General features: G+C 38.4%; 1 protein-coding gene across 12 annotated transcripts in view; it reads left to right on the forward strand.

The window, feature by feature from the left end:
• LOC100330316 (protein bicaudal D homolog 1) overlaps positions 1 to 25663 on the forward strand; it is a 38206-nt gene extending 12543 nt beyond the window's left edge. For 2 of the 12 annotated variants that reach the window (XM_087247821.2, XM_087247820.2), the window contains exons 3-10: positions 3900 to 4112; positions 4489 to 4641; positions 5198 to 5671; positions 6559 to 7668; positions 10709 to 10860; positions 13230 to 13440; positions 22410 to 22485; positions 24910 to 25663. In XM_087247821.2, coding sequence (XP_087103947.1) covers positions 3900 to 4112; positions 4489 to 4641; positions 5198 to 5671; positions 6559 to 7668; positions 10709 to 10860; positions 13230 to 13440; positions 22410 to 22460 — 2364 coding nt within the window. In that variant the 3' untranslated portion in view covers positions 22461 to 22485; positions 24910 to 25663. Of the gene's footprint in view, positions 1 to 3899; positions 4113 to 4488; positions 4642 to 5197; positions 5672 to 6558; positions 7669 to 10708; positions 10861 to 13229; positions 15068 to 22021; positions 22192 to 22409; positions 22486 to 24873 lie in introns of those variants that run through there. The other 10 variants (XM_087247816.2, XM_087247818.2, XM_087247815.2 and 7 more) reach the window with 8 other exon arrangements.
• The last annotated feature ends 1066 nt before the right edge of the window (positions 25664 to 26729 follow it).

The following is a 26729-nucleotide window of genomic DNA, read 5'->3' on the forward strand; positions in this document are numbered from 1 at the left end:
GTGGCGTCTCTTTGTAGAGCTCCCTCCGTCTCCATCCATGCAGAGCAAATGTTGAAGAGGGGAACACTGTAAAAGCAGACATCCAGCAAGCACTGCACTTTTTCTGCTTCTTTTGTCTGTGTAGTGTTGGCAGTTCTCTGAAATACGTTTAAAGCAGACCTATTATGCCACTTTTTACAAGATTTAAAATAAGTCTCTGATGTCCCTAGAGTGTGTGTAGTAAAGTTTCAGCTTAAAATACCACACAGATAATGTTTATATCTCTCTGAATCTGCCCCCGTTTAGGTTTTGATCCTAATTGTGGAGTTTTGGTGACTGTCGCTTTTAATTCAAATGAGATTGTGCTCTTTTCAGAAGAGGGCGGAGCTTCAAATGCCTGTGTGTCAGCATAGTGGCAGATTCAACAACAAGACTAACTTCATATGCTAATGAGGGAGAGATGGTCTCTAGTAGGCGGGGCTTTGATGACATGTATAAAAGGAAAATTGCAATCAAAGTGTTTCTGCAAACTGTTTTATCAAGTTTGATTATAACAATGTACAATTAATTAATTTTTACCTAGTTATAATTACAGGCTGTTACCACACATCTATGTTTAAATCCCTTATTTTTGCATAATAGGTCTCCTTTAAACTGAACCCAATGAAATTGACTGGAAATTAATAAAAACTAAGAGAGAAAGCTACATAAAAAAGACAAACAAAACAATATAAAGCTAGAAGGAGTTCAAAATGAAATCAATCGTATGTTGGCAAGACTTCAGGACTCCACCCATACTTTCAATCAGAAATGGCGTAGCTGCTATCTGGAGAGCATGTAAAGAAAACAAGTTGAAGGTTTGTCATTTCGGTTGTATTATTAATATTTAATATTTATGTTATAATTGTGGCTTAGTTATTATTATTGTTGTTATTATAATTAGTTTACATTACTGAATGTTGAATTTGTATTGTGAACTTTATGTTGTGTGGTATTGTATAAGTTCAAAATAATAAAAAAGTTAAATGACAAAATGAAATCTTTGAAAGTGTGTAATAATACTAAATACATATTGATTAAAAACTGATTAAACACTTAAATGGAAAGCAAAATAGATTTTTAAAATAAGCTGAAACAATTTAAAATGAAAACTATGAACGTGTGTAATAACACAAGATTTAAAACACTGATTAAACACCTCCCGACATGGAAAAGACCCTCTTTGCCTCCCTTTGGACCTGAGCTCTGCTGCCCTTTGCTCCCTTTTTAAAACCCCAAATCTTTCCATACTCTCTTCAACTATTTAGTATTAGATCAGAAAAACACACGTTTTACCAAAGATCCTCAAAAAGCACAAGCGTTTCAGTGGCCTCATAGTGTGAGGTGAAGTTCAGTCATTTTGTCCATAATCCAGAAGGCGTGTGTGGAATAGAGGACAGCACTGATCCCGCATAAAACACAGAGAAGATCAATGCAGAAGCTCATAGCGTGAGAAATCAATGGAGTGAGGGATGAACAGCACAGAACAGGCTAATGGAGCAGTGCATCATGGGGCAGAATGAACGCATTATTTGCTGCGCAATGAAATGTTACTTTTCTAACAAATTAATTATTGATCATTAACTTATTTATACACCTAATTTATCTTTCTTTGAGGGTCATTGTTTTTGAAACATTTCAATAGCTTTCTCACGTATTTGTTGGCAAAGTGGCGATCCTCAGCCCATCTTTGCTCCTAAAGGATTAGACCTTTCTTTAACCTGTTTATCTGATAACTAGTCCTAAACTGCTCCTGTCCCAACTCTTTTTGGAAAATGTTGCAGGTCTAAATGACAGGGTGTATATTTTCAAATGAAATGAAGTTGACCAGACAAAACATATGTTCAATTTTATGAAGTGATATTTTATTAAGCTACATAAAAATATATGAATGCTATTATAGTATATAATATAGTATATAATAGTCATGGTGGCACAGTGGGTAGCACGATCGCCTCACAGCAAGAAGGTCGCTGGTTCGAGCCCTGGCTGGGTCAGTTGACATTTCTGTGTGAAGTTTGCATGTTCTCCCTGTGTTTGCGTGCGTTTCCTCCGGGTGCTCCCCCACAGTCCAAAACATCCCAGGCTCATTGTGGAAGCGTAGTCCCGCGGACGTTTCTGGAGACCACAGAATACGTCCCGGCGGGTACGTACGGCTGCAGTTTTTGTTTTTGCGAATCTGCAAGAGGCCGCTGTTGTGCGCTTTTTCGCACCTCAGACGCCTCTCGCGAGTGCGGTTCGCACCCGCGCTGTTCTCGCGTGAACCCACCAGAGGCCGCTGTCCGACTGACCGGATGATTGACTGCACGACCGGCTAATCGGCCGACCCGCCCTCCTCCTTCCCAGAACCCAACCAGTTTTACCGATCGACCCGCCCGCCCGCTCACTTCCCTAAACCCAAGCAACAGTTTACAAAAAGCCGTCCAAAAAAATAAAAGCCCTGATTTTATTTTCTACCACGTTTTCGGATTTCACCGCGTTCTCACCCTGTTACAAAACTTGTTCACTTAATTTTTGGGATTCTGTTTTTGTCTTACCTTATTGCTGGAACCGCTCTTCCCCGGACTCCTCTCTGCATCTCGAGCCTGCCGACGTACACGGTGAGCTGAGTGGACAAACGGGTTGCAGCGGGGAAGCCCTCCACAAGGAGGTAAGCGGTCGGCCGGTTGGCCGGCCGGCCGGCAAGCGTGATAGGGAACAGCGTCACACCGCCCCTTAGCGTTCGCTTGAAAAAAATTAACGCGGCTGGGACTACGTTTTCAGAATGAGCTTGGGTTGGTCCAAAGATATGCGCTATTAATGAATTGAATAAACTAAATTGGCCGTAGTGTATACGAGTGTTAATGCAAGAGTGTTTGGGTATTTCCCATTGTTGGGTTGCAGCTGGAAGGGCATCCGCTGCGTAAAACATATGCTGGATGAATTGACGGTTCATTACGCTGTGGCGACCCCTAATTAATAAAGAGACTAAGCCAAAAAGAAAATGAATGTATGAATTAATTAATAAATAATTTTGATTTAATACTGGTTGAAAACAAGTTTTAACTAAATAAACCATTTAAATTATAAAACAAAAACACTGTTATCGTAAAAATGAAAAAATGTTTACTAGTTATAGTAATTAAGTTAATAAATAATTTATTTAAAATAATTAAATAAATTTAGTTAGAAAAGTTATGCTTCAGAGTACTACTTGTTTTATTATTGCATATGTATTATTGTATTATTATTGCAAATATTTAATAAGATGTATTTAATTCCGGTGGGATTAATACGGATTCAGTCATCAATAGTTGAACGGCTGAATGGAGCATACACTAACCTGAGCAATATTTCAATCACAAGATGGCACCAAACAGTCAGACAGACAAACATATACATATAAATGAGAACATACTCACTAATGGTCAAGATTATTCAAAGTCTGTGTTATTAGTTTCAGTGGTTGTTATCTGGGAATAGTTATTCTAGAAAGTACATCTAAGAGGTTGTTATTACAGAATAAACTCTGACAGGTTTATCGACTACAAAAAATGAAGCAGACCACTGTTATATAAGATTGAAGGGCTTTATTCAGTGAAAAGATTTACATTTCTAAGTATTTTTAAAACTTTTAATTAGTACAAAAATAGCAAATAACATGAAAAAAGCATGGCAACGTTCAAAACCTTGACATTTATGTCATATTTGCTCAATTATTGATCAGAATCAAAAACACTGCATTTATGACTAAATGGTTCGAAATAACAAACACTGTACTGGAAGACCCTCCTCACAGAATATGAAAAAAATGAGAAATAAAAAAACAATTACAAATAGACTACTTGACAAATCAGATGTTTACTTTTGTGTAATCCATCATTTGCTGTTGTTTCTCCCAGGCCTTCAGCCAGGTTTACACCACGCAGAGGAAGGTGGCTGAAGATGGAGAGACCAACGAGGAGACGCTGCTGCAGGAATCGGCAACTAAAGAGGCGTATTATATGAGCCGACTTCTGGAGCAGCAAGCAGAGCTCCAGAGCAGCAGATCTCAGGCGTCCTGCACACAAGCCGAAAACGAGAGACTCGCCTCCATTCTGCAGGAGCTCCGAGAGGTCAGAACAACTTACATCCAGCGGGTTATTATTGCAGGATAAAGCCTGACAGGTTTATCAACAACAAAACATGAAGCAGAGCACTGCTGTGTAAGACTGAAGGGCTTTATTCTGTAAAAAACAACCGCCTGGATGTACTTTATCCCACTTATTACATGGCTACTTGCTGCAAAACAGAGAAATTAGTCACACACAAACAAATTCTGAGCCATAATTTTTTTTTTTTCATTCATTTTATCAAAGGCAAAGCTGATAGAAACAAAAACGGCTGAACGGAGCATACACTAACCTACGAATTATTATATGGTGCCAATTTTGTGGTTTATTACACCCTGTTGTAATGGAGTGTGTATCCTGGTGTGTGTGTTTCTGTCAGAGTAATGAGATGCTGGAGCTGCAGAGGAGCCGGATGAGAGAGGAGGTCAGAGAGTATAAGTTCAGAGAGGCCAGATTACTGCAGGACTACACCGAGCTGGAGGAGGAGAACATCTCACTGCAGAAACTGGTGTCCACACTTAAACAGAACCAGGTGGACATACACACACATACATACATACTTGTATACATGGTTTATGAGGACTTTCTACAGCTGTAATGTATTTTATATAGGATAAACCAGTTATTATATGATGCCCTACTCATAAACACAACCCTTACAGGAAACCTTTGGCAAAATTTAAATGTCAAGCGTTTTAAATTACAAGGACACAATGCATGTCCTCATAAACCACCCTAATAAAGTGCATTGTTATTTATATATAATATTATATATTACAATTATTAATTTTTCTCGTTGCTTATGTGTTGTATCTGTTTACATGCAATAAACTAGCATATACACTGATATTTATAGAAATTTTTGAATACATGAGCCAATAAATAACTGATATAAATAACAGTAGTTAGATTAAAGTAGCTCATGAGGACCATTTTAATATATAGTGTAAAATATGTTGAAATATATAGAAAGTGCTAAAAGAAATTCTATTTTACAAGTTTAATTAAAAATAGGTATTATTAAATTCATAAATAGCACATTAATCGATTAATATACATGACTTTACCTGTTGTTTTGTTTATTTCAGGTGGAGTTTGAAGGCCTGAAGCATGAAATTAAAGTTCTGATGGAGGAAACTGCTGTGCTGAACAGCCAATTAGAAGATGCGCTGCGTCTGAAGGACATCTCCGAGAGCCAATTAGAGGAGGCGTTGGATGCCCTGAAAAACGAGCGCGAGCAGAAAAACATTTTGCGTAAAGAATTAGCCCACCATCTAACCGTGTGCGACGGGAATTTTAGCTCAGGCTGTGCTCACTTGATCGCATTGAGCTCAGCACCCCCTAGTGGCAGCGCAACACCAACAACTGCTACATCGCCCAGTAGTGAAGACGGCGGGAAATGTAACGGGCATCTGCTTCAGGGCGCAGCAGGTTCAGTGTTGAACCGTCTGAACGGAGACTTCAGGGCGTCCAGTTTGAGGAAGAGTGAGATTTTGACCCCTGATCTGTTTAGTGAGCTCAATGGCCCAGAGATCCTGAAACTCAGACAACAGCTTCAGCAGGTCAGTAAGAAGGAGGCGGAGCTTTTGCCTGTACCACGCCCATATCATTAATATGTATTTGCATCAAAATTTCTATTAGAATAAGCTCATTTTATAAAGCAAAGCTGTTTGTTGCATGCAATAAGTAGCTTTTTTTAAAACTCATGTCTCTAAAGAGTGGCTACTGCATTGGTTTAGGCGTTGTTCTGTTTACAATGGGATGCTGCAGTGTCGTGGGATGAAATATGAGACCACCATACACACTAATGGACCATGCTACTGGCTTATTTATATCCTTCCTGTCACAAGAGATCGCTGTTCCTGTAGTGCAGGTTCATTTGAGTCAAATACATGTGAAGCTCTGGAGTATGTCTATGGCGAACAATGAATATACATTAACTGAGTTACGAATGGCTCTAAAACAGAGATGTCCAAACTCAGTCCTGGAGGGCCGGTGTCCTGGAGAGTTTAGCTCCAACCCTAATCAAACACACCTGAACCAGCTAATCAAGCTCTTACTAGATGTACTAGAAAGTTTCTGGCAGGGGTGTTGGAGCTAAACTCAGCAGGACACCAGCCCCGGCCCTCAAGGACATGTTTGGACATGCCTGCTCTAAAATATTGTTTGAAAAAAAAAAATTTCTTCAAACATTTCATTGGCCCACTAGCACTTTAGGAGACCACAGTTTAGTTAACCAGCTTCACAGTATTGATCTTACTGGTGATTTGCATGATGGACCACTAGCCAGTATACAGTAGTCAACATTTGAAACCGATCACAAAGTTTCATCAAAGTTGTCCTAAAACTATTGACCAACACCCATTCTCGTCTTAAAACTTCATCAAACTTTATTGATCCACTTCAAATGTTGACTAAATTAATTCGTCTACTTGTTCATTTGCTGCAGGTGGAACGGGAAAAAGCGTCTCTGCTCAACACCCTGCAGGAATCCCAGGCAGTGCTCCGTCATACGCAGGGGGCTCTAACAGAGCAGCACGAGAAGGCCAGCCGCTTAGGGGAGCGTTTCCGAAAACTCCGCCGCCAGCGTAGCAGTAAAGTCAAGGAGGAAGAGGAGGAGGAAGAAGAAGACGAGCCTCTGTTCCTGCCTGTGGGCCAGGAGGGTCCGAGTCTGGAGCTGCTGCAGAGTAAATACAGGGTGGCCGTGACGGAGGTGGTCGGACTGAAGGCGGAGCTAAAGGAAGTGAAAGACAGATATAACGAATCAGTGGAAGCCAGAGCTCGGGTTGAAGAACAAGGAAAGGCACAAATGCAGATGCTGGAGATACAAGTAGCAAAGTTAGAACGAAGTTGCAGGGAAGGGCGGGAGAAAGCAGTGAATCTGGAGCGTGAGCTGCAGGCAGCCAATAACACAGCATTGGAGACGCATGGAATTCTGGGAAATGCTCAAGATGAGTTGGCGATATTCAGTGAGGAGTTGGCGCAATTATACCACCACGTCTGCCTGTGCAACAATGAGACACCAAATCGCGTTACTTTGGATTATTACCGGCAGGGCCGGACCCTGACGCGCATTTCCACTTCTGGCCACAAGGGGCAGCAGGACGACCACCGTGTACTGTTGACCCCTCGACTTGCACGCCGATTAGCAGCGATTAACGAGTCCCGGAGCCCGTCAGACTCTCCATCCAAAGACCCTCTCACTTCAGAGCAGAGCCCGGTCCGCACCCCTTTGGGTTCTCCCAATGTTAGTGCCTCTTCCTCATCATCATCTTCATCCCCAGCTCCAGAATCATCCACAGGCTCAGAGCTCCGCCGGGAGCCCACCAACATCCACCACCTCAACGCAATCATCCGCGATCAGATCAAGCACTTGCAGAAAGCCGTGGACCGCTCGCTCCAGCTGTCCCGCCAGAGAGCAGCCGCCAGTGAACTCGCCCCGCTGATGGACAAAGACAAGGAGGCCTGCATGGAGGAGATCCTCAAACTCAAGTCTCTCCTGAGCACAAAGAGGGAGCAGATTGCAACCTTGCGTCTTGTGCTCAAAGCCAACAAGCAGGTAGGCTAATCAGCTCTATTTATTACCCAGCATCCCTATTGATTGGCCTGAGAGTATTGAACCATGGGAGTCCTTACATTGACTGAGATTCTCATTAAGCTTGCTGTGTTTCTTGGCAAAAGTGCTACACTTCAGCATGAGTTGCTGTCTTTCACCTATAGTAGTAGTAATGTTGCGTATCATGATTTTTAACTATCGGCATAATGTCTGTCCGATTTTATGGCTTAACTTATTGCTTTCAACCTATTCTGACCTTGCCCTGTAGTTGGTGTTTTTTCTTGTAAAGTTGCTTCCTTTAAAGTCATGCATATCACTATTGATCAACTTGCTCCCAACCAATTCTGACCTTGCACTGTAGTTGCTGTTTGTCCGTGTAAAGTTACTTTCTTTCAAACAAGGCATGCATATTAGTATTGATTAACTTTTACTTTGCAATATTTCAGCATGAGTTGCCATCTTTCACCTATAGTAGTTGTAGTGTTGCGTATCATGATTTTTAACTATCAGCATAACGTCTGGTTGAATTTACAACTTAACTTATTGCTCCCAACATATTCTGACCTTGCCCTGTAGTTGGTGTTTTTTCTTGTAAAGGTGCATCCTTTAAAGTCATGCATATCACTGTTGATCAACTTGCTCCCAACCAATTCTGACCTTGCACTGTAGTTGCTGTTTGTCCGTGTAAAGTTACTTTCTTTCAAACAAGGCATGCATATCAGTATTGATTAACTTTTACTTTGCAACATTTCAGCATGAGTTGCCGTCTTTCACCTATAGTAGTAGTAATGTTGCGTATCATGATTTTTAACTATCTGCATAACGTCAGGTCGACTTTACGACTTTACTTATTGCGCCCAACCCATTCTGACCTTGCACTGTAGTTGGTGTTTTTTCTTGCAAAAGTTACTTCCTTTTACCCAAGGCATGCATATCAGTGTTGATCATCTTTCACTTCGCAACATTTCAGCATGAGTTGCCGTCTTTCACCTATAGTAATAGTACTGTTGCGTATCATGATTTTTAACTATCTGCATAATGTCAGATTAACTTTACGACTTATTGCTCCCAACCTATTCTGACATTGCACTGTAGTTGGTGTTTGTCCTTGCAAAGTTACTTTCTTTTACCCAAGGCATGCATATCAGTGTTGATCAACTTTTACTCTGCAACATTTCAGCATGAGTTACATTTTTTCACCTATAGTAGTAGTAATGTTGCGTATCATGATTTTTAACTATCTGCATAACGTCAGGTCGACTTTACGACTTTACTTATTGCGCCCAACCTATTCTGACCTTGCCCTGTAGTTGCTGTTTTTTCTTGCAAAAGTTACTTTCTTTAAAGTCATGCATCTCATTATTGATTAATTTGCTTTCAACCTATTCTGACCTTGCACTATAGTTGGTGGTTGTCCTTGCAAAGTTACTTTCTTTTACCCAAGGCATGCATATCAGTGTTGATCATCTTTCACTTCACAACATTTCAGCATGAGTTGCTGTCTTTCACCTATAGTAATAGTAGTAGTAGTAGTAGTAGGTGTAGTAGCTTATCACGATTTCTATCAGCATAATGTCTATCCAACATTACAGCTTAACTTATTGCTCCCAACCTATGCTGACCTTGCACTGTAGTTGGTGTTTGTCCTTGTGAAGTTACTTTCTTTAAAGATCATGCATATTAATATTGATCTTATTGCAACTTATTCTGGCAATCCCATTTATCATGCTTCTAAATTTCTGGGTACATTATGTGGTTTCTACATGAACTCGTGTTTTACACCTGCAGTACTCTTGTGTAAAACCATAAGTAACATTGTCTCCATTTCAACCAACCAATTCAAACTTATTATTATTATTTTTACTTAGTTTTTTAGGGATGACAAAAGTGCAGATTTTGGTACCAATTGGTACTAATATTCAGGAAAGGTACCAAAGTTGGTATTTTCGACAATCCCAAGTTGCTTCTACATGAATTGTTGTTTTCATGTAACTTGTCTTGTGCATCAAGATCTGCAAATTACCAACAAGTCTGGTCCACTTCACAGCTTCTTCCTACCAAGAAATGTCCACTGACATAATTGATTAAGACAAACCTGGGTTTGTTCTTAAGGTTAACTATTGTAACATGTAAATTTACCAAAAAACCATATTCAAAGGATCTAACATGACCCACAAATAAATTATTCCCTTTAAGCGCTTGTGTTTTGTGAAGACCTGTGCCCTAAATCAATGTCTTTCAAAGATGTGATGCTTAAACCAGTGTCTATCAAAGATGTGGTGCCAACCTCAATCACCATTGGCTAATTTTAATATCTACACAAAAGAATAAACAGAGCTGTAATAAATTAAGATGGAAAAATAAAAATTCTCTTATGTGTAACAAGTGGAAGTAATTAGTTTGGGGTTTCATTTTATTTTTACTGAGCTATTTTTCAGTTCTTCCTCGAAAGATCCTGTAACTTGTAAGCATGGTGTTTCAGACTGCTTGGTGCACCAGACTGAGGTGTTAAATTTACAGCCTGCAAGATGAAACGTTGATAGAAAAGGGAATTTTCTGTCCGACACATAATTTCTTTCTCCTTGTTGGCCACTGTGTGATGTAAAGCATGTTGTATGTCCCTTCCAGCCCGCAGATGATTAATGGACATTACAATTTATAGATCCCAGACCCAAGAGAATGCGCTGTGCTATATGGGCTGCAAAGTAATTACTACCTCCATTATTATGTGCAAAAACACACAAGAGGAGTTCTTAGTTACTGGAAAGACAAGCATTCAGTTGAATGAACTGTTCATTGTATAAAAGTTGGTTTTTAAACCTGGGCAATTGCTTGGTAAATGCATCCCATACATCAAAATGAACACAGCATTAAGTAGGCCTGCTATTATTACAGTATAGCTCATGTGTAACTGTGGACTCAGAAACATCTAATTGGACTTTTTAGAAATCAATTTTTGCTTTGTTATATCACATCCGTATTGGGTTAACTAATTGTTGTCAGTTGTTTATTAGGCACAATGTCACAATGTTTTTTTTCACAGACGGCTGAAGTGGCTCTGGCCAACCTTAAGAGTAAATATGAGAATGAGAAGACTATGGTGACGGAGACCATGATGAAGTTGAGGAATGAGCTGAAGGCTTTGAAAGAGGACGCGGCCACCTTCTCTTCCCTCAGAGCCATGTTCGCCACACGGTGAGAAATATTAAATAGACTTCCTGTGCGCTCACACCGAAGGCGGTGAGAGCACCAGTGGTCGCTCTGGTCAAAATGCCCTGCATTGATCTTATATTTAATGGAGCTGTAGCAGCATATCAGCAAATCACTTACATTCCCGCATAAAACATGCTATCTAGCATGGAAATGTTGCACACTTTTTATCAAATTCATTTAACTATGGAAGATCAAGTTGGATGTGGTGTGGCTTTGCTCCAGTTAATTATCCAGTGTGTGTCCATACAGTAGGTCTGAAATATCTTGAAGCAGCAATACTGCTTTGTATTGTTGCATGAGAAAAAAATATATATAAAACATTAATGCACATCAGTAACTCACCAGTAACTTTTTAAATGTATGTTCCTGTAAGAAAGCATTGCAAATATTTTGGAAATCCGATGGCTGCAAAAATCAAACCCTTGGGAACAACTGTGATCGGAACCAAAGTTCACAGCGACTGTGTTCTCTGGACTCAAGAGATTGACTTCTACATTCTGATTGCTTGCTGCCGAACCACGTCATAGTTCATTACCATAAAGTTGACTTGATTTCAACTCTCTTCAACATCCACACCAGTGAAGACGTGCCATGCTGCTCCTCGTTGCTTATCCCACGAGGCTCTCATTGAAAACGAATGACTTCCGGCTACTTTGATTCTCTCATCGCTTTCGGTGTGAACGTACAGTAAAGCGTTCATTTACTTGTTCAAGCGTAAATGAAAGCATAGATGAAAGACCATATAAACACAAGTGCTGTCAGTAGCAGCAAGCTAGTGCTGAAACTCCATTGAAAATACTGGGGTGCAATAAATGCGCATATTTTAAAAGCATGTTGGGGAACAATGGAATTTAACGCAGTGCATCTTATCTAGTCTTATACCCACTTTATATCGTATATCAATCAGGCAGTGAGGATCATTGATTTTTAAAGAAAACAGATCTTAAACGTGGCAATTTTGTAACGGCGCAAGAGTTCACTGGCAGGCTGACTAAAAATTAAAACTCTGGGCCCTATCATACAACCGGCGCAGTGCGGCGCAAGACGCGAAGCAATAGTCTTTTGGTAGTTTTAGCTTGGCGCAAGAGTCGTTTTAAGGCGTTGCGCTGTTTAAATAGCAAATGCATTAGCACTCATTTGTGCGCTCATAGGCGTTCTGGTCTGAAAAGAAAGGCGTTCTGAGGCGGACCGCTGACGCGTCGCTATTTTGAGAAACTATAATAGATTTTTCATTAGACCAAAACTAAACCGGTCTAAACTCCGGCGCAGAGTTGCTCCTCTCTTACGCACTGCTTAATACGCACAAGAGAGCAATAGGCAAATATCTTTACATATGAAAAAAATTAAATATTAAGGATATATATAGGATACAATAGGAATAGATATAGGATATAAATATAAAGGAATAAAATATTACAAAACATATTATTTTCTAGCCTACATAAATATGAAAAACCACTGCTTTTATATCTTCTTCATCTCGGGAGGCTTTTTCAGTTCATTCATAACAATTTGCTTTTGTATAATTTTATTATTATTAGCAGTATTATTTAATGTATCCATATTTATATTTGTTTTATTAAAACAAGCTTAGATTTGCCCACCTGTCAGGTTTTAGACCATGTGGGGCATGGCAGGTGTATTTGGAAATAACTCAGTATTTTTACCACTCTTGGTCATTATTGTTCATTTATTCGTTTGCTGGAAATTAGAACTGAATTTAGAAATAGTTTTGAAACAAATCTTTGCGCTTAACAAACTAAATTAATTATTAATAGGCTAATTGATCTCTGTGCGTAAAGGTTTCCCTATCCAAGAGCGAAAGTGAAAGTAGATCATTTATCTCTCATTCTCACGCAGTAGATTCTCTGTTTATCAGTTTTCTGTTAAAAATCTGTTAACTGTTTGCTAGTGAAATGCTCATTTTTTTCTACTTAGACTTACTTTGCGTCCTGTAAATAGCGAATGCGCTCTTGGCGCAACGCAGCTGGCTCTTAAAGGGAATGGGAGATGAGACTCTAATTGGTTTATTCTCAAAACACACCTATAACTCATTAAGAAAATAAACTCAACCCTTTTAGACCATGCGCCTTGGCGCAAAGCAGGTTTTCCCGTACGTAAATTAGCAAAAATGCGTTCTGACACGCCCTGAAAGCATTTGCGCCCTGCGTTTTGCGCTCTGCGCTTGGACCGTCAAAATAGAGCCTTATGTGTGCATATATACGATATTTTTTTGTTTACATGGGTCTCGCCTTCCTCGACATAGTATGCCACCATGAAAAATGATGTCAAAAGACATCGGTATTTCACTTATATAGTATTTCACACTAATTTCTGTTCTCTTTGATTAGGTGTGATGAGTACGTGTCACAGCTGGACGAGATGCAGAGACAGCTGGCGGCGGCGGAGGACGAGAAAAAGACCCTCAACTCGCTCCTCCGCATGGCCATCCAGCAAAAACTGGCCCTCACGCAGAAACTGGAGGACCTGGAGTTCGACCAGGAGCAGACACACCGCACCCGAGTGGGAAAACCCTCCCGTATGAGGAGCAGCACGCCCAAAGTAAGTGCACCTGTGCCGCCCCTTCCTGACACCCCTTTGACAATTACCGAAGTCCTTACAGCAGCCGCTGCAATCACCTCACCCACAACACCTACTTTTGCACCCGTCCAGCCTTCTGCCCCTAACAGCCCACCATCTTTGGAGGCTCCTTCGTCTCCGGTGGTGTCCTCGTCCTCTTGGACGCCCCCAAGTACACCATACCGCCATTGGACAATGGGCGTCCGGGCGTATGTGGTTGAACCACACTCCTCCTACACACATTTACCTACACATGCCTCTATCCTGGCCCGCAGATATGCAAGCGAGTCGCATTATTCCTCAGGCTCCGCCCCTTCCTCGCCCTACCGCTCGCCCTTATTGGCCAGTCGCCGCTCGATGTGGGGCTCGTCCCAATCCCGCCCCCTTCCCAGCCACTTCCAGCGCTCCACGTCCCGCTACACGCCCCCTTCGTCGGTCTATAGCCCTTTTTACCCCAGAAGCTACAGCTCTCAGCATCCGCCCTAATGAGAGAGGAGGACACACTGGTTTCTGTGTTTGAATGTTTTTGTAACTCAGGGATTTAGTGGAGCACAAGTGGCCCGGCCTTCTTCAAAAACGAGAGACTGTTGATCAGTTCTCAGGACTCTGTGTTCTGTCCCGATCTGAGGACTGTCTGACGGACAGATTCAACAGGACATTTACGTTGACAGAATCGGCTTTTGTCGCAGGTTGTTTGGTGTGTGTGTTAGAGTGAATGTCTGATTATTCTAACAGAGGTTTAATTAAAGGGATAGTTCACACAAAAATGAAAAAACTGTCATCATTTGCTCACCCTTCATCGTTTCTTTCCTCTGTTGAAAGCAAAATGAGATATTCTGAAGAATGCTTTGACTTCATTAGTAATGTTTTCTGCTGCGTAAGTCAATTGGTGCAGCCAGCATTATTAAAAGCATCTTCTTTTGAGCTCAACAGAAGAAATAAACAAACTCATGAAAGTTTTAAACCGCATGAGGGAGGTAAATGATGACCATTTTCATTTTTAGTGTGAACTGCACCTTTAAGTGGTTGATTTGTAACACGATTTTGTATGAAATGCATTTCAGTATCATCTGGGTAGGATGTGTATTCTTTGAAAGTTGGTTATGTTGGGAATAGGACACTAGTGTGTACTGCATACTGTAGTATATAATGCACACCGCCTACTAATAAAACATTAGTGTGTGTGTGTGTGTACATTTCATTTGACTTGCTTCTAGTTAGTGTTAATAATGAGTAACATTTATGAGTTTCTTACGTCAGCTGAACACCAAAAAAAGATGGCGCAGTGGGTTGCACGATTGTCTCACAGCAAGAAGGTCGCTGGTTCCAGCCTCAGCTGGGTCAGTTGGTATTTCTGTGTTGAGTATGCATGTTCTCCCCGTGTTGGCGTGGGTTTCCTCCGGGTGCTCCACAGTCCAAAGACGTGCATTGAGTAAGATTAATTGACTATAGTGTATGTGTGTGAATGAGTGTGTATGGGTGTTTCCCAGTGTTGGGTTGCAGCTGGAAGGACATCCACTGTGTAAAACATGTGCTGAATATGTTGGCGGTTCATTCTGCTGTGGCGACCGCTGATTAACAAAGAGACTAAGCCAAAAAAAAAAACAAATGAATGAAATTTGCCATAGTGTATGTGTGTGAATGAGTATGTATAGGTGTTTCCCAGTGTTGGGTAGCAGCTGTAAGGACATCCGCTGTGTAAAACATATGCTGGATAAGTTGGCGGTTCATTCTGCTGTGGCAACCCCTAATTAATAAAGGGACTAAGGTGAAAAGAAAACAAATAAATAAAATTGGCCATAGTGTATGTATGTGAATGAGTGTGTATGAGTGTTTCCCAGTGTTGGGTTGCAGCTAGAAGGGCATCCGCTGTGTAAAACATATGCTGGATAAGTTGGCGGTTCATTCCATTGTGTCGACCCCAGATTAATAGAGGGACTAAATCAAAAAGAAAATGAATGAATGCAATTGGCCATAGTGTATGTGTGTGATTGAGTGTATTTGGGTGTTTCCCAGTGCTGGGTTGCAGCTGGAAGGACATCCGCTGCATAAAACATATGCTGAATAGGTTGGCGGTTCATTCCGCTGTGGCGACCCCTGATTAATAAAGAGACTAAGCCGAAAAGAAAACAAATAAATTTAATTGGCCATAGTGTATTTGTGTGAATGAGTGTGTATGGATGTTTCCCAGTGTTGGGTTGCAGCTAGAAGGGCATCCGCTGTATAAAACATATGCTGGATAAGTTGGCGGTTCATTCCGCTGTGACAACCACTGATTAATAGAGGGACTAAGCTGAAAAGAAAACGAATGAATGAATGTTGGAAACTGATAGTCGTTAACATCAATAGTAGGAAAGAAAAACTATGTGAGTCAATAGCTGGCACATTCTTCAAAGTATCTTCTTTTTGTGTTCAATGGAAGAAAGAAACTCAAGTTTAGAGTGAATAAATAATGACAGAATAGTTATTTTGGGGTGAACTATCCCTTTAATTTTATAAGTCAGATGCAATGCATTGTGAGGTACAGTGTTTCACTCGCTGTGCTATGATTGTACACATTCTGGCAAATGTAGTAGGCTGTATGGGTTTACTATAACAGTTACGTCATGTGCACAGTATGCATACTGCAGTATGCTATTCCAAACATAGCCGTAGTACATGTTGTCACAGTGCCATCCAGTGGATAAACAGTATAAATTGGTTCAGCCCAAGGAAAGGTGAATGTGCAAAAATTGTCTAGTCACACTTAAAGATATATAATAACACGTTATTTTAATTTCCAGTAAAGGTCAGATTTGGTCAGATGTGATGTGAGGTTGTTTCAGAAATGAAGTTAGGATAGTGACGCTGCATTGAATGTATGTTAAAGTGATGCAAATGTCTAGACGACTAAATTCTCAGGGAATATCATCAATCCATAACACTGCACTGTTCATTTACAGCACATATGATCTGCAGCAGTATAACTAGATGTGATGGCTATCAACATTCGTCCATTTGTTGTTATTTAATCATTCGCATTGAAGTTTTTAAACACTCTTTGTTGTTTTCCCCCCTACACGTTCACATTTTGGCAAAACACCACGATACTACAGAACTCATAGCCAAATAACATGCTGCCAAATAGAGCAGAAAGTGTTGAAATGCACTTAGAGAGGGACGTGCATGGGCCCAAACATCTGTCCAAATATCGCTGTGCATTATTAAATATTCTGTGTTAACACTGAAGGTCCTCACACTAGAGCCATATCAGACGTACAAAACAACATCACACAGTGCTTGAAGCATTTGACAGGTATTAAACCCTCAACCCGACCCCTGCCATGATTTCCCTGCATGCCGTTATTATCTGCTGGTTTCTTCAAAATACATATATTTTAATAAATGAGTCATTCTGCAATTGCTGCAATTAGAAACAACTAAAGTTTTAAAAGTGATGTAATACATATATACAGTCAAACTTATGAGCCCTCCTGTGATTTTTGGTTTGTTCTTTTTCAAATATTTCCCAAATGATGTTTGGGCAAGAATTTTTCACAGTATTTCTGATAATATTTATTCTTCTGGAGAAAGTCTTATTTGTTTTATTTTGGCTAGAATAAAAACAATTTTTGATTTTATTTAAACTATTTTAAGGTCAATATTATTAGCCCCCTTAAACACTATTTGTTTCCGATTGCCTCCAGAGCAAACCATTATTATACAATGACTTGCCTAATTACACTATTTTTACCCTAATTAACCTTGTTAAGCCTTTAAATGTCACTTTAAGCTGAATACTAGTATCTAAAAATATCTAGTCAAATATGATGTGCTGTCATCATGGCAAAGATAAAAGAAATTAGTTATTAGAACTGTTATGCTTAGAAATGTGTTGAAAAACTTTTATATATATATTTAATTTATTTAGATTAGATTAGATTCGATTAGATTAGATTCAACTTTATTGTCATAGCAAATGTGCAAGTTCAAGGAAAAGAAATGCAGTACAGGTCTAACCAGAAGTGCAATAGTAGTAAGTGCAAGATATACTGTAGGCACAAGTTTTAAAGGACAATGATAGAAAACCTATGGGTAATATTTACAGATGGATGTGCTATAAATATTACATACAGGCTGTATTAATTATGAACAGAGATTAACAATAGGTGAATATACAGTATAAACAGGTTGCTATTAATAATCAGATAGATATGAATGCATATGTGCAGTGGCTATGTACAGTTCAAGATGAATTAATGCAATGTAGTGTGATAAATATGTGCGATTTTAATTGTGCAAATATTAGATAATACATTAACTTACTTTATAATTAAAAAAACAAATTAATTTGTATTTAATAATAAATTAATTTACTTTATTAGAACAAACAGCAAAAATCAGTACAAGGTACTCGAAAGATGTTAAAAATCAAAACTTTTAATACTGTTTCCACATATTTTGAATGCCTATGACTGATTTTTGCTGTTTGTTCTGATAAATCCCTTGCCCAAAGAGCACCGACACATTATTTGAGCTACCCCAGAGCACTTTTTGTTTGATTTTGTAATTTACTTTCTTATTTCTCAACAGATTTACTACACGAAAAAGTTAAAGAAACTTAAACAGAAAATGTACAAATATTCTAACAGAAAAGCAATCAGCACATTGTAGAATGACTCTGTTTTGATCCCAGTTCAGTGTTTAATTCATTAAACCCTTGTGTGCTGCTGGGGATGGTTTCATCCACTCTGGGGTGCTTTGCACATCATGATTTTGTCAACTACGATGTGATCCTGGATTAACATCAATGTTGATCCTGGAACATCATTTTTGTTTGAAAATGTAATCCATACATGTTCCCTACCCCTAAACCCAATCAGAGGGTAATAATAGAATAGCAGTGCATAAACCTAACCGTGAGCCTAAACTTAATATGAATGATCCCTTAATTCTGATTGGCAGGTTGGAATGTTGTTCCAGGATCAACATGGATGTTAATACAGGAACATGTCCTACTTGGTGAAATCAGGTGGGCTGGGGTGATTTTTGTGTTTTAAGTTGGCCACATTGGCATGATTTTTGCTGACAAACCTTATTTTGACATTAATATTATATATTTCTGAGTGAAATTTCCCTTATTTTGGGTAAATGCTTTGGAAATTTTTAAAAACTCTGTGCAAATTGACTACCCCTTTATTATGTTGGTTCAATTTACACAGTACACAAGGGTTAATCCTCATGCAGGCCTCAGTATTGCATGAAATCGAGAGTAAATTTTAGTTTAGCTCTCTTATTATCGTATGTGGTAGTCAATGCTGGGTTAAATCTGCGACGAAAATAAATGGACGAGATTGATTTGCATTCGGTTCACACGGAGCGATCAGGCGAAGCGGTTTTTATGGGATGAATTTTCAGTTCAGGACAGAAACCTTGTGATTCTCCTCTCTCTGTTGCACCTGAGGCCTGAAACACACATGCACATGATCATAAAATCACATGATCATGACATCACAAATGCCCCCCCCAAAATCTGAAAGCCCACATCTCATTCACACTGAGCAAACCTGTCAAATGCTTCCCCGCATCACATTGATTTCTCTCTCATTATCACCTGATATGTCTGCACTATAGCTGAAGTCGTAGACGAATGTGTTTTCTACTGTGTGTTACTGTAAACTGACGGCCACTTTGCGCAAACGCAGCACACACCTTTTTGAAGGCAGACTGTTATTCATGTCACCTAATGTCTCTGTCTGCTGTCTTATGCATGTGTATACAGTACACGGCCTACAGGAAAACACTGTATATGTCTGTTGTTAACCGGACCGTAATTGTATATTATTCGTAGATACTGTAAATAATAACTGGTATAAATGCGCTGACTGAGTCTGCATCCTCCTTTATAAGACAATGGGTTCCCTGTATGCCAAACTTCAAGTCAATCCGGCTTGAGGTTGCAAAGTTACAGCAATTTACATGTTTTTTTTTTATTGTTATAGCTCCACCATGTGGCCAAACCTGATGAAATTAAATTGCCATGTTACATTCAATAGTTAAGGCCCGTTAACACCATAATATCTATAAAGCAGGCCCGTGCAGAGACTGTCCAAAGGGCATGTGCGGGATACATTTTTTTTTAAGAGCGGGGGGGGGAGGTTGTTGTTATTGTTGCGTGCGTACTGAAGAGCGTTGTTGTCGTGCGCGTTCTGATCAGCGTTGTTGTCGCGCGCGTACTGTTAAGCGGTCGGGGTGTGGGGGTGAAGGGGGGGGGGGGTGTTGGGGGGGTAGCGTGCGTACTCAAGAACAGTGTTGTCGCGCGACTAATGAAGGGCGGTGGGGGGTTGGTCGCGGGGGCACTTTTGATCTTTTTGTAAGGGCACTTTCTATCCAAGACTAAAAACGGCATGTGCACTGCACAGGTTGAGCCCTATGTGTGCGCGTGCCTGCTATAAAGATAACATTAAAGACATAGTTCTAACACAATGTTTACAATATTAAAGAATGGCATAGTAGCACATTACAATTATAACAGTAAAGATTCACTCATTCATTTTCTTTTCGGCTTAGTCCCTTTATTATTCAGGGGTCGCCACACCGCCAACTTATCCAGCAAATGTTTTACGCAGTGGACGCCCTTCTAGCTGTAACCCATCACTGGGAAACACACATACACTCTTGCACACACACTCATACACCAATTTAACTTATTCAATTCACCTACCGCATGTGTACTGTGGTCGAAACCAGAGCACCCAGAGGAAACACACGCAAACGCGGGGAGAACTTGCAAACTCCACTCAAAAATGCCAACTGACCCAGCCGGGGCTCAAACCAGCGACCTTCTTGCTGTGAGGTGAATGTGCTACCCACTGCACCACCGTGCTGCCCGACAGTAAAGATACAGAGAAGTATTTCGAAAATCGATAGTTCTCCACTACGGTCACTCAGATCGCCTCCCAGTGGTGAATCGATGAATGGTATTTTCATATTTACTTACTCAGATCAGTTTTATAGGTTTGTAGATGTTTTAATGAGACATTTGGAAAATTTAAATTAATAATATTAGTTACTCATTTCCCAGTGCTGGGTATCCACTGCGTTAAACATATGCCACAGTGATTGGTGGTTCATTCCGCTGTTGCGACCTCTGTCAGCTGAAGGATAGTGAATGACCTAATTGGTCTCTTGTTGATCTGTTTAGCAGAACCTACTACGGAAAATACAATACAATTTATAAAAGAATTTTATGCAGACACATAGGGCCCTATCATGCACCCGGTGCAATGTGGACGCAATTGTTGTTTGCTAGTTTCAGCTTGGCGCAAGAGTCGTTTTGATGTTTTGCGCCATGGTGTTTAAATAGCAAATGCATTTGCGCTCATATGTGCGCCCATAGGCGTTCTGAACTAAAAAAGAGGCGTGTTTTGGCGCATTGCTATTTTGAGAAACTATAATAGACTGTTCAATAGACCAGAACAAAGGTGGTCTAAAGTCCAGTGCAGAGCGCGTTAGTTGTGCGTCTCGCTTACACACTGCTTAATACACACAAGATGTACAGCAATACGCAAATATCTTTACATATGAAAAGTAATTAAAATATTAAGGATAAATATATATATATATACATATATATATATATATATATATATATATATAGGATATAATAAGGATATATATAGGATCTAAATATAAAGGATTAAAATATTACAAAACATTATTTTCTAGCCTACATAAATATAAAAACCATACTTTCATGCCTTCTTTATCTCGGGGGCTTTTTCAGTGACAAATTGCTTTTGTATAATGGTATTATTGTTAGCAGAATTATTTATTATATCCATATTTATATTTGTTTTATTAAAAACAAGCTTAGATTTGCCATATGGGGCACAGCATGTGTATTTGGATATAACTTTGAACACACTTCGTTATTATTGTTCATTTATTCGTTTGCTGGAAATTAGAACTGAATTTAGAAATAGTTTTGAAACAATCATTGCGCTTAACAAACAAAATTAATTATTTATAGGCTAATTGATGTCTGTGCGTGCAAGGTTTCCCTATCCACGAGAGCGAAAGTGAAATTAAATAATGAGGAGGCTCATCTCTCATTATTTCGCTGTAGATGCTCTGTTTAACTGTTTTCTTGCTAGTGAAATGCTCAGTTTTTCCACTTACACTTACTTTACGTCATGTAAATAGCAAATGCTCTATGGCGCGACACAACTGGCTCATAAAGGGAATGGGAGATGAGACTCTGATTGGTTTATTCTCAAAACACACCTATAACTCATTAAGAAAATAAGCTCAACCCTTTTAGACCATACGCCACGGCGCAAAGCGGATTTTCCCGTCCTTAAATTAGCAAAAGTGGATTCTGACACGCCCTTAATGCGTTTGCGCCCTGCGCTTTGCTCATGGACCTTCAAAATAGTGCCCATAATCTTTAATGATTTTAAATGATAAGCTAAGTGCTTTTGATAAGGTAAACATTACATTTTACATTTAGATAGTGTTAGAAAAAGCCAATTTCCATCTCTGTTTTGCCTGGGATTTTGTTGCATTTACATGATTTGACCAGCAGGTGTCAGGAGCATGTGGTGTTTCGAACGCTTCGAAAAAGTGAATCATTTTGGAAAAAATTGAGCTGTTTCGAATCTTTAAAAAGCTTCATTCTCTCATCACTACTACCACTGCGGTAAGTAAAGGCTGTGTCCCAATTGACATATCTTAAGTCTACACTTACAATATTGAAATAGTTCAAAGAATTTGTGGTGACCGTATATGTCTCAATACTCCCATACTCAAAAGTATGCTTTGACACATTCTACGTACAATGTAAAACGCGCTATAAAATAAGGATGAATTGAAAAAAATTTTGCACATTGTGACACAGCCGATGTTTATTGTCTGTGCTGCTGTATTCTGCCCCCTAGCTGTGGGAGGACTAATCTGTCAGTTTCTTTTAGATAGTCAGCAGCCTCCTCCTGCCTCAGTGCCACAGCGCTACAAAGAACTAAACACATCACGCCTTTTCACCTGCAGGTAATCAAGTGTACTCGAGTCATTGATGTACGAGTGTAATTGAGCTATTAAGTCATTGATATAATATCTATAATCAGAGAGGATGTATCAAAGTAATCAAAAGCGACAGTAATGGCATTTATAATCTTATATATATATATTATATATATAAGATTATATATTAGATTAGAGATTCGTATATATATATATATTTTTTTTTTCAACCTATATTAATAAAGTTCAGCAAGCCTAAATATATAATTACTATGTTAGAATCATGTTTTAAAAGCACTAAAATGTTTTAGAGCATCGCTATCATGTTAGCGGCATGTTTTATGACATTGTTAGGATGTGTTAGCATATTACTGCTAAAATGTTAGCATGTTTTAGAACATTGTTATCATTTACCACATTAACATTATGTTGCTACCATGATTTAGCTTGTTGAAGACATACTTTAGAAATTTGCTATGTTGTTTTTTTATTTTTAATGTTGTTGCTTACAAGTTTACAGCATGTTTCATAATAGAATGTTTAAAAATATTATGGTTAAGATATTTAACATGTTACAGATCCCTAGCATGATTTAACGAAGAAAGTTGGCATGTTTTAGAACATTGCTATAATTTAGCACAATAATAATGTTGCTAGTATGTTTTAGCACATTGTTAGCATGTTGCTAGCATGTTTTAGCATGTTGTTGACATATTTTTTTTTTTAGAAATACCGCAATATTTTAATTTTTATCGTAGATTGCTTCACATTGCTAACATCTCTCAGGTAGCGTGTTTCAGCACATTACTGACATGTGTTATCACGTTTGATTACAAGCAAGTAGCATGTTTTAGCAGAGTGCTAATATGTCGTTGCAAACTTGCAAGTTAGGTATGTTTAAAAATTGTTTAAAAATGCTATGGTTAATATATTTAGCATGTTACAGGTCACTAGCATGTTTTAGCAAAGTGCTAAGATGTTTAAAACATGTTAATTGCACATTTTAAAACAATGCTAAAAAATGTATGTTTATTGCTGAATGCTGGTAACGTGACATGTTTTAAAAATGTATCACATTTCAATACTTCGGCACTAGCATTTTGTTTTAGAAATGTATTTTTTAGTGTTGCTAGCATGCCCTACCATCTTTTAGCACACTGTTAGTATGGTTTAACGTGATGCTAACATATCTAAGTTAATATCATGTTTCATAGTAGTATGTTTTAAAAATGTTAGGGTTTAAATACAGTATTTACCATGTTAAAGGTACTTTGGCAAAATGCTAAGATGTTTTAAGCATGTTAATGGCATGTTTTTGAATAATGCTAACATAGTTTTCATGTTTTATCACATTTTAGCACTTTAACACTAGCAGTTTGTTTCAGAAATGTGTTTTCAATGCCCTACCATCTTTTAGCACACTGTTAGTATGGTTTAACGTGATGCTAACATATCCAAGTTAATAACATGTTTCATAGTAGCATGTTTAAAAATATTATGGTTAGCATATTTAGCATGATACAGGTCACTAGCATGTTTTAGCAAAGAACTAATGTTTAAACATGTTAATGGCACATTTTAGAACAATGCTAATGTTTTTAACATTGGTGATTGCTGGCTAATTTGCATGTTTTATCACATTTGAACAATTTAACACTAGCGGTTTGTTTCAGAAATGTGATTTTCAATGTTGCTAGCATATCCTAATATGTTTTAGCACACTGTTAGAATGATTTAACATGATGCTAACATATCAAAGATAATTGCATGTTTCACAGTGGCATGTTTTAAAAATTTTAGGGTTAACAATTCAGTATTTATCATGTTAAAGTTTAGTAGCATGTTTTGGCTAAGTGCTAAGATGTTTTAAACATGTTAATGGCATGTTTTAGAACAATGCTAACATTTTTAATATTGATGATTGCTGGCTAATTTGCATGTTTTATCGCATTTTAACTATTTAACATTAGCAGTTTCTTTCAGAAATGTGTTTTTCAATGTTGCTTACATGTCCTAATATGTTTTAGCACACTGTTAGAATGATTTAACATGATGCTAACATACCCAAGTTAATAACATGTTTCAAAATAGCATGTTTAAAAATCTTATGGTTAGTTTATTTGGCATGTTACAGGTGAATAAAATGTTTTAGCAAAGTGCTAAGATGTTTTAAACATGTTATTGGCACATTTTAGAACAATGCTAACGTTTTTAATATTGCTGATTGCTGGTTAAAGTGCATGTTTTATTGCATTTTAACAATTCAACACTTGCGGTTTGTTTGTACCATGTTTTTAGCACACTGTTAATGTGATTTAACATGTTGCTAACATATCCCAGGCTACATTTCTGCGTTCCTTTTCCTCCTAATATGTATTTTAATCTCATTTGTACTGTGGATATGCTGTTTTTCAGTAGGTTATATGAGCGTGTGGTCTGTGTGTCCGGCAGCAGATGGACTCTAATGGCGGTTCTCCAGGATTCATCAGCAACAGCAGGAGACTTTTCAGTTTTTCCTCTTAAATGCCCACATCTCCGGACCCTGAACGATTTGTGATTCCTGCATCCCATAATGAACATTTGAGACATTAACACACTAAACGAAGTGCAATCCTTTCTGAAATACAGATATTATACACTGAAGCAAAGACACAAGCCAAAGTAAACCCGAGGCCCGGAATGCCTGCATGATCACATGACATCATCATTACATCATGGGTCATGTGATCGCAGGTGTTTGTTTGTATCCTTGTCCAGTTTCACTTGTGTTTTTTACACCTATTTGCTTGTTGTACAATCACTGATGGGCTTTCAGAGAATGTGGACTCCTGAATATAATGCGAATGCAGACGTTTTTACATATATTATACATATATAACAATTGTAACGCACTAGTAATAATATTAATAGTCATCGAAATATGTTCTAGTAGTTAGTTAGGTAGGTAGGTAGATAGTTACAATGTTAAATAAAACTATGACAGACCAAATATGAATGTTCAGAATTTAAAACAAGTTAAGGTTTATTGATATACAACATCATGCTGACACTTTATTATAGAATTTCAATTACAATTATACACTTCAAAATGTTTGTAAGGCAAGACAATCAACCTTATATAGCATTTATATTTGAATATAAAAATATATATATAAATATAATTTAAAAATGGGCAGCACAATGGCTCAGTAAGTACTGTCGCCTCACAGCAAGAAGGTCACTGATACGAGTCCCAGCTGGGCCAGTTGGCATTTCTGTGTGAAGTTTGCATGTTCTCCCCTCTCTAAATTAGCCGTAGTGTATGAGTGTGTGTGTGAGAGAGAGTAAGTGTGTATGGGTGTTTCCCAGTACTGGGTTACAGCTGGAAGAATGTCCGCTGTGTAAAACACATGCTGGATAAGTTGGCTGTTCATTCCGCTATGGCAACCCATGATCAATAAGGGACTGAGGACTGAAGAAAAATGAATAATGAATAATATAATAATAAAATTTAGAATTCATTAATACATTCAAATTATTTATGACGTATTTAGATAATTATTTGTACTATAATTATAATAATTTTTTTAAATATTAGCTTTCATTTTAATTTGAATATTTTTATGAGCTTTTGTATAATCTATTTGTATTTTTTATGTTATATATAGCTACAATTTATGTAAATATATATATTTAAAAGTATATAAATATATATATAAAGTATATAAATATATTTAAATATATATAAATCTAAGTGTTATTAGATTTAGTGCTTAAAAATTAAATTGTCTTTTATTTTAATTGTAGCTTCTGTGTCTGTAATTGTGAAGTTTGTAAATTGTATCTCTGCTGTTCATGATTGCTTTTGTAAATTTAATATTTAAAAAAATGTATATTAATAGTGTTTTATTTAATATTTAGAATTAATCTGATCTTATTTCAGTGGCGCAGTAGGTGATGCTATCGCCTCACAGCAAAAAGGTTGCTGGTTTGAGCCTCGGCTGGGTCAGTTATCGTTTCTGTGTGGAGTTTGCATGTTCTCCATGTGTTAGTGTGGGTTTCCTCCGGGCGCTCCGGTTTCCCCCACAGTCCAAACATACAGTATGTGGTACAGGTGAATTGGGTAGGCTAAATTGTCCGTGAGTGTGTATGGATGTTTCCCAGAGATGGGTCGCAGCTGAAAGGGCATCCGCTGCACCAAACGTGCTGGATAAGTTGCCGGTTCATTCCACTGTGGTGACCCTGGATTAATAAAGGGACTACGCCAAAAAAAAAAAAAAAAAAGAATAAAT

Source organism: Danio rerio, chromosome 4 (assembly GCF_052040795.2).
Source record: "Danio rerio strain M-AB ecotype USA chromosome 4, GRCz13ab, whole genome shotgun sequence".
Classification (NCBI taxonomy): Eukaryota; Metazoa; Chordata; class Actinopteri; order Cypriniformes; family Danionidae; genus Danio; species Danio rerio.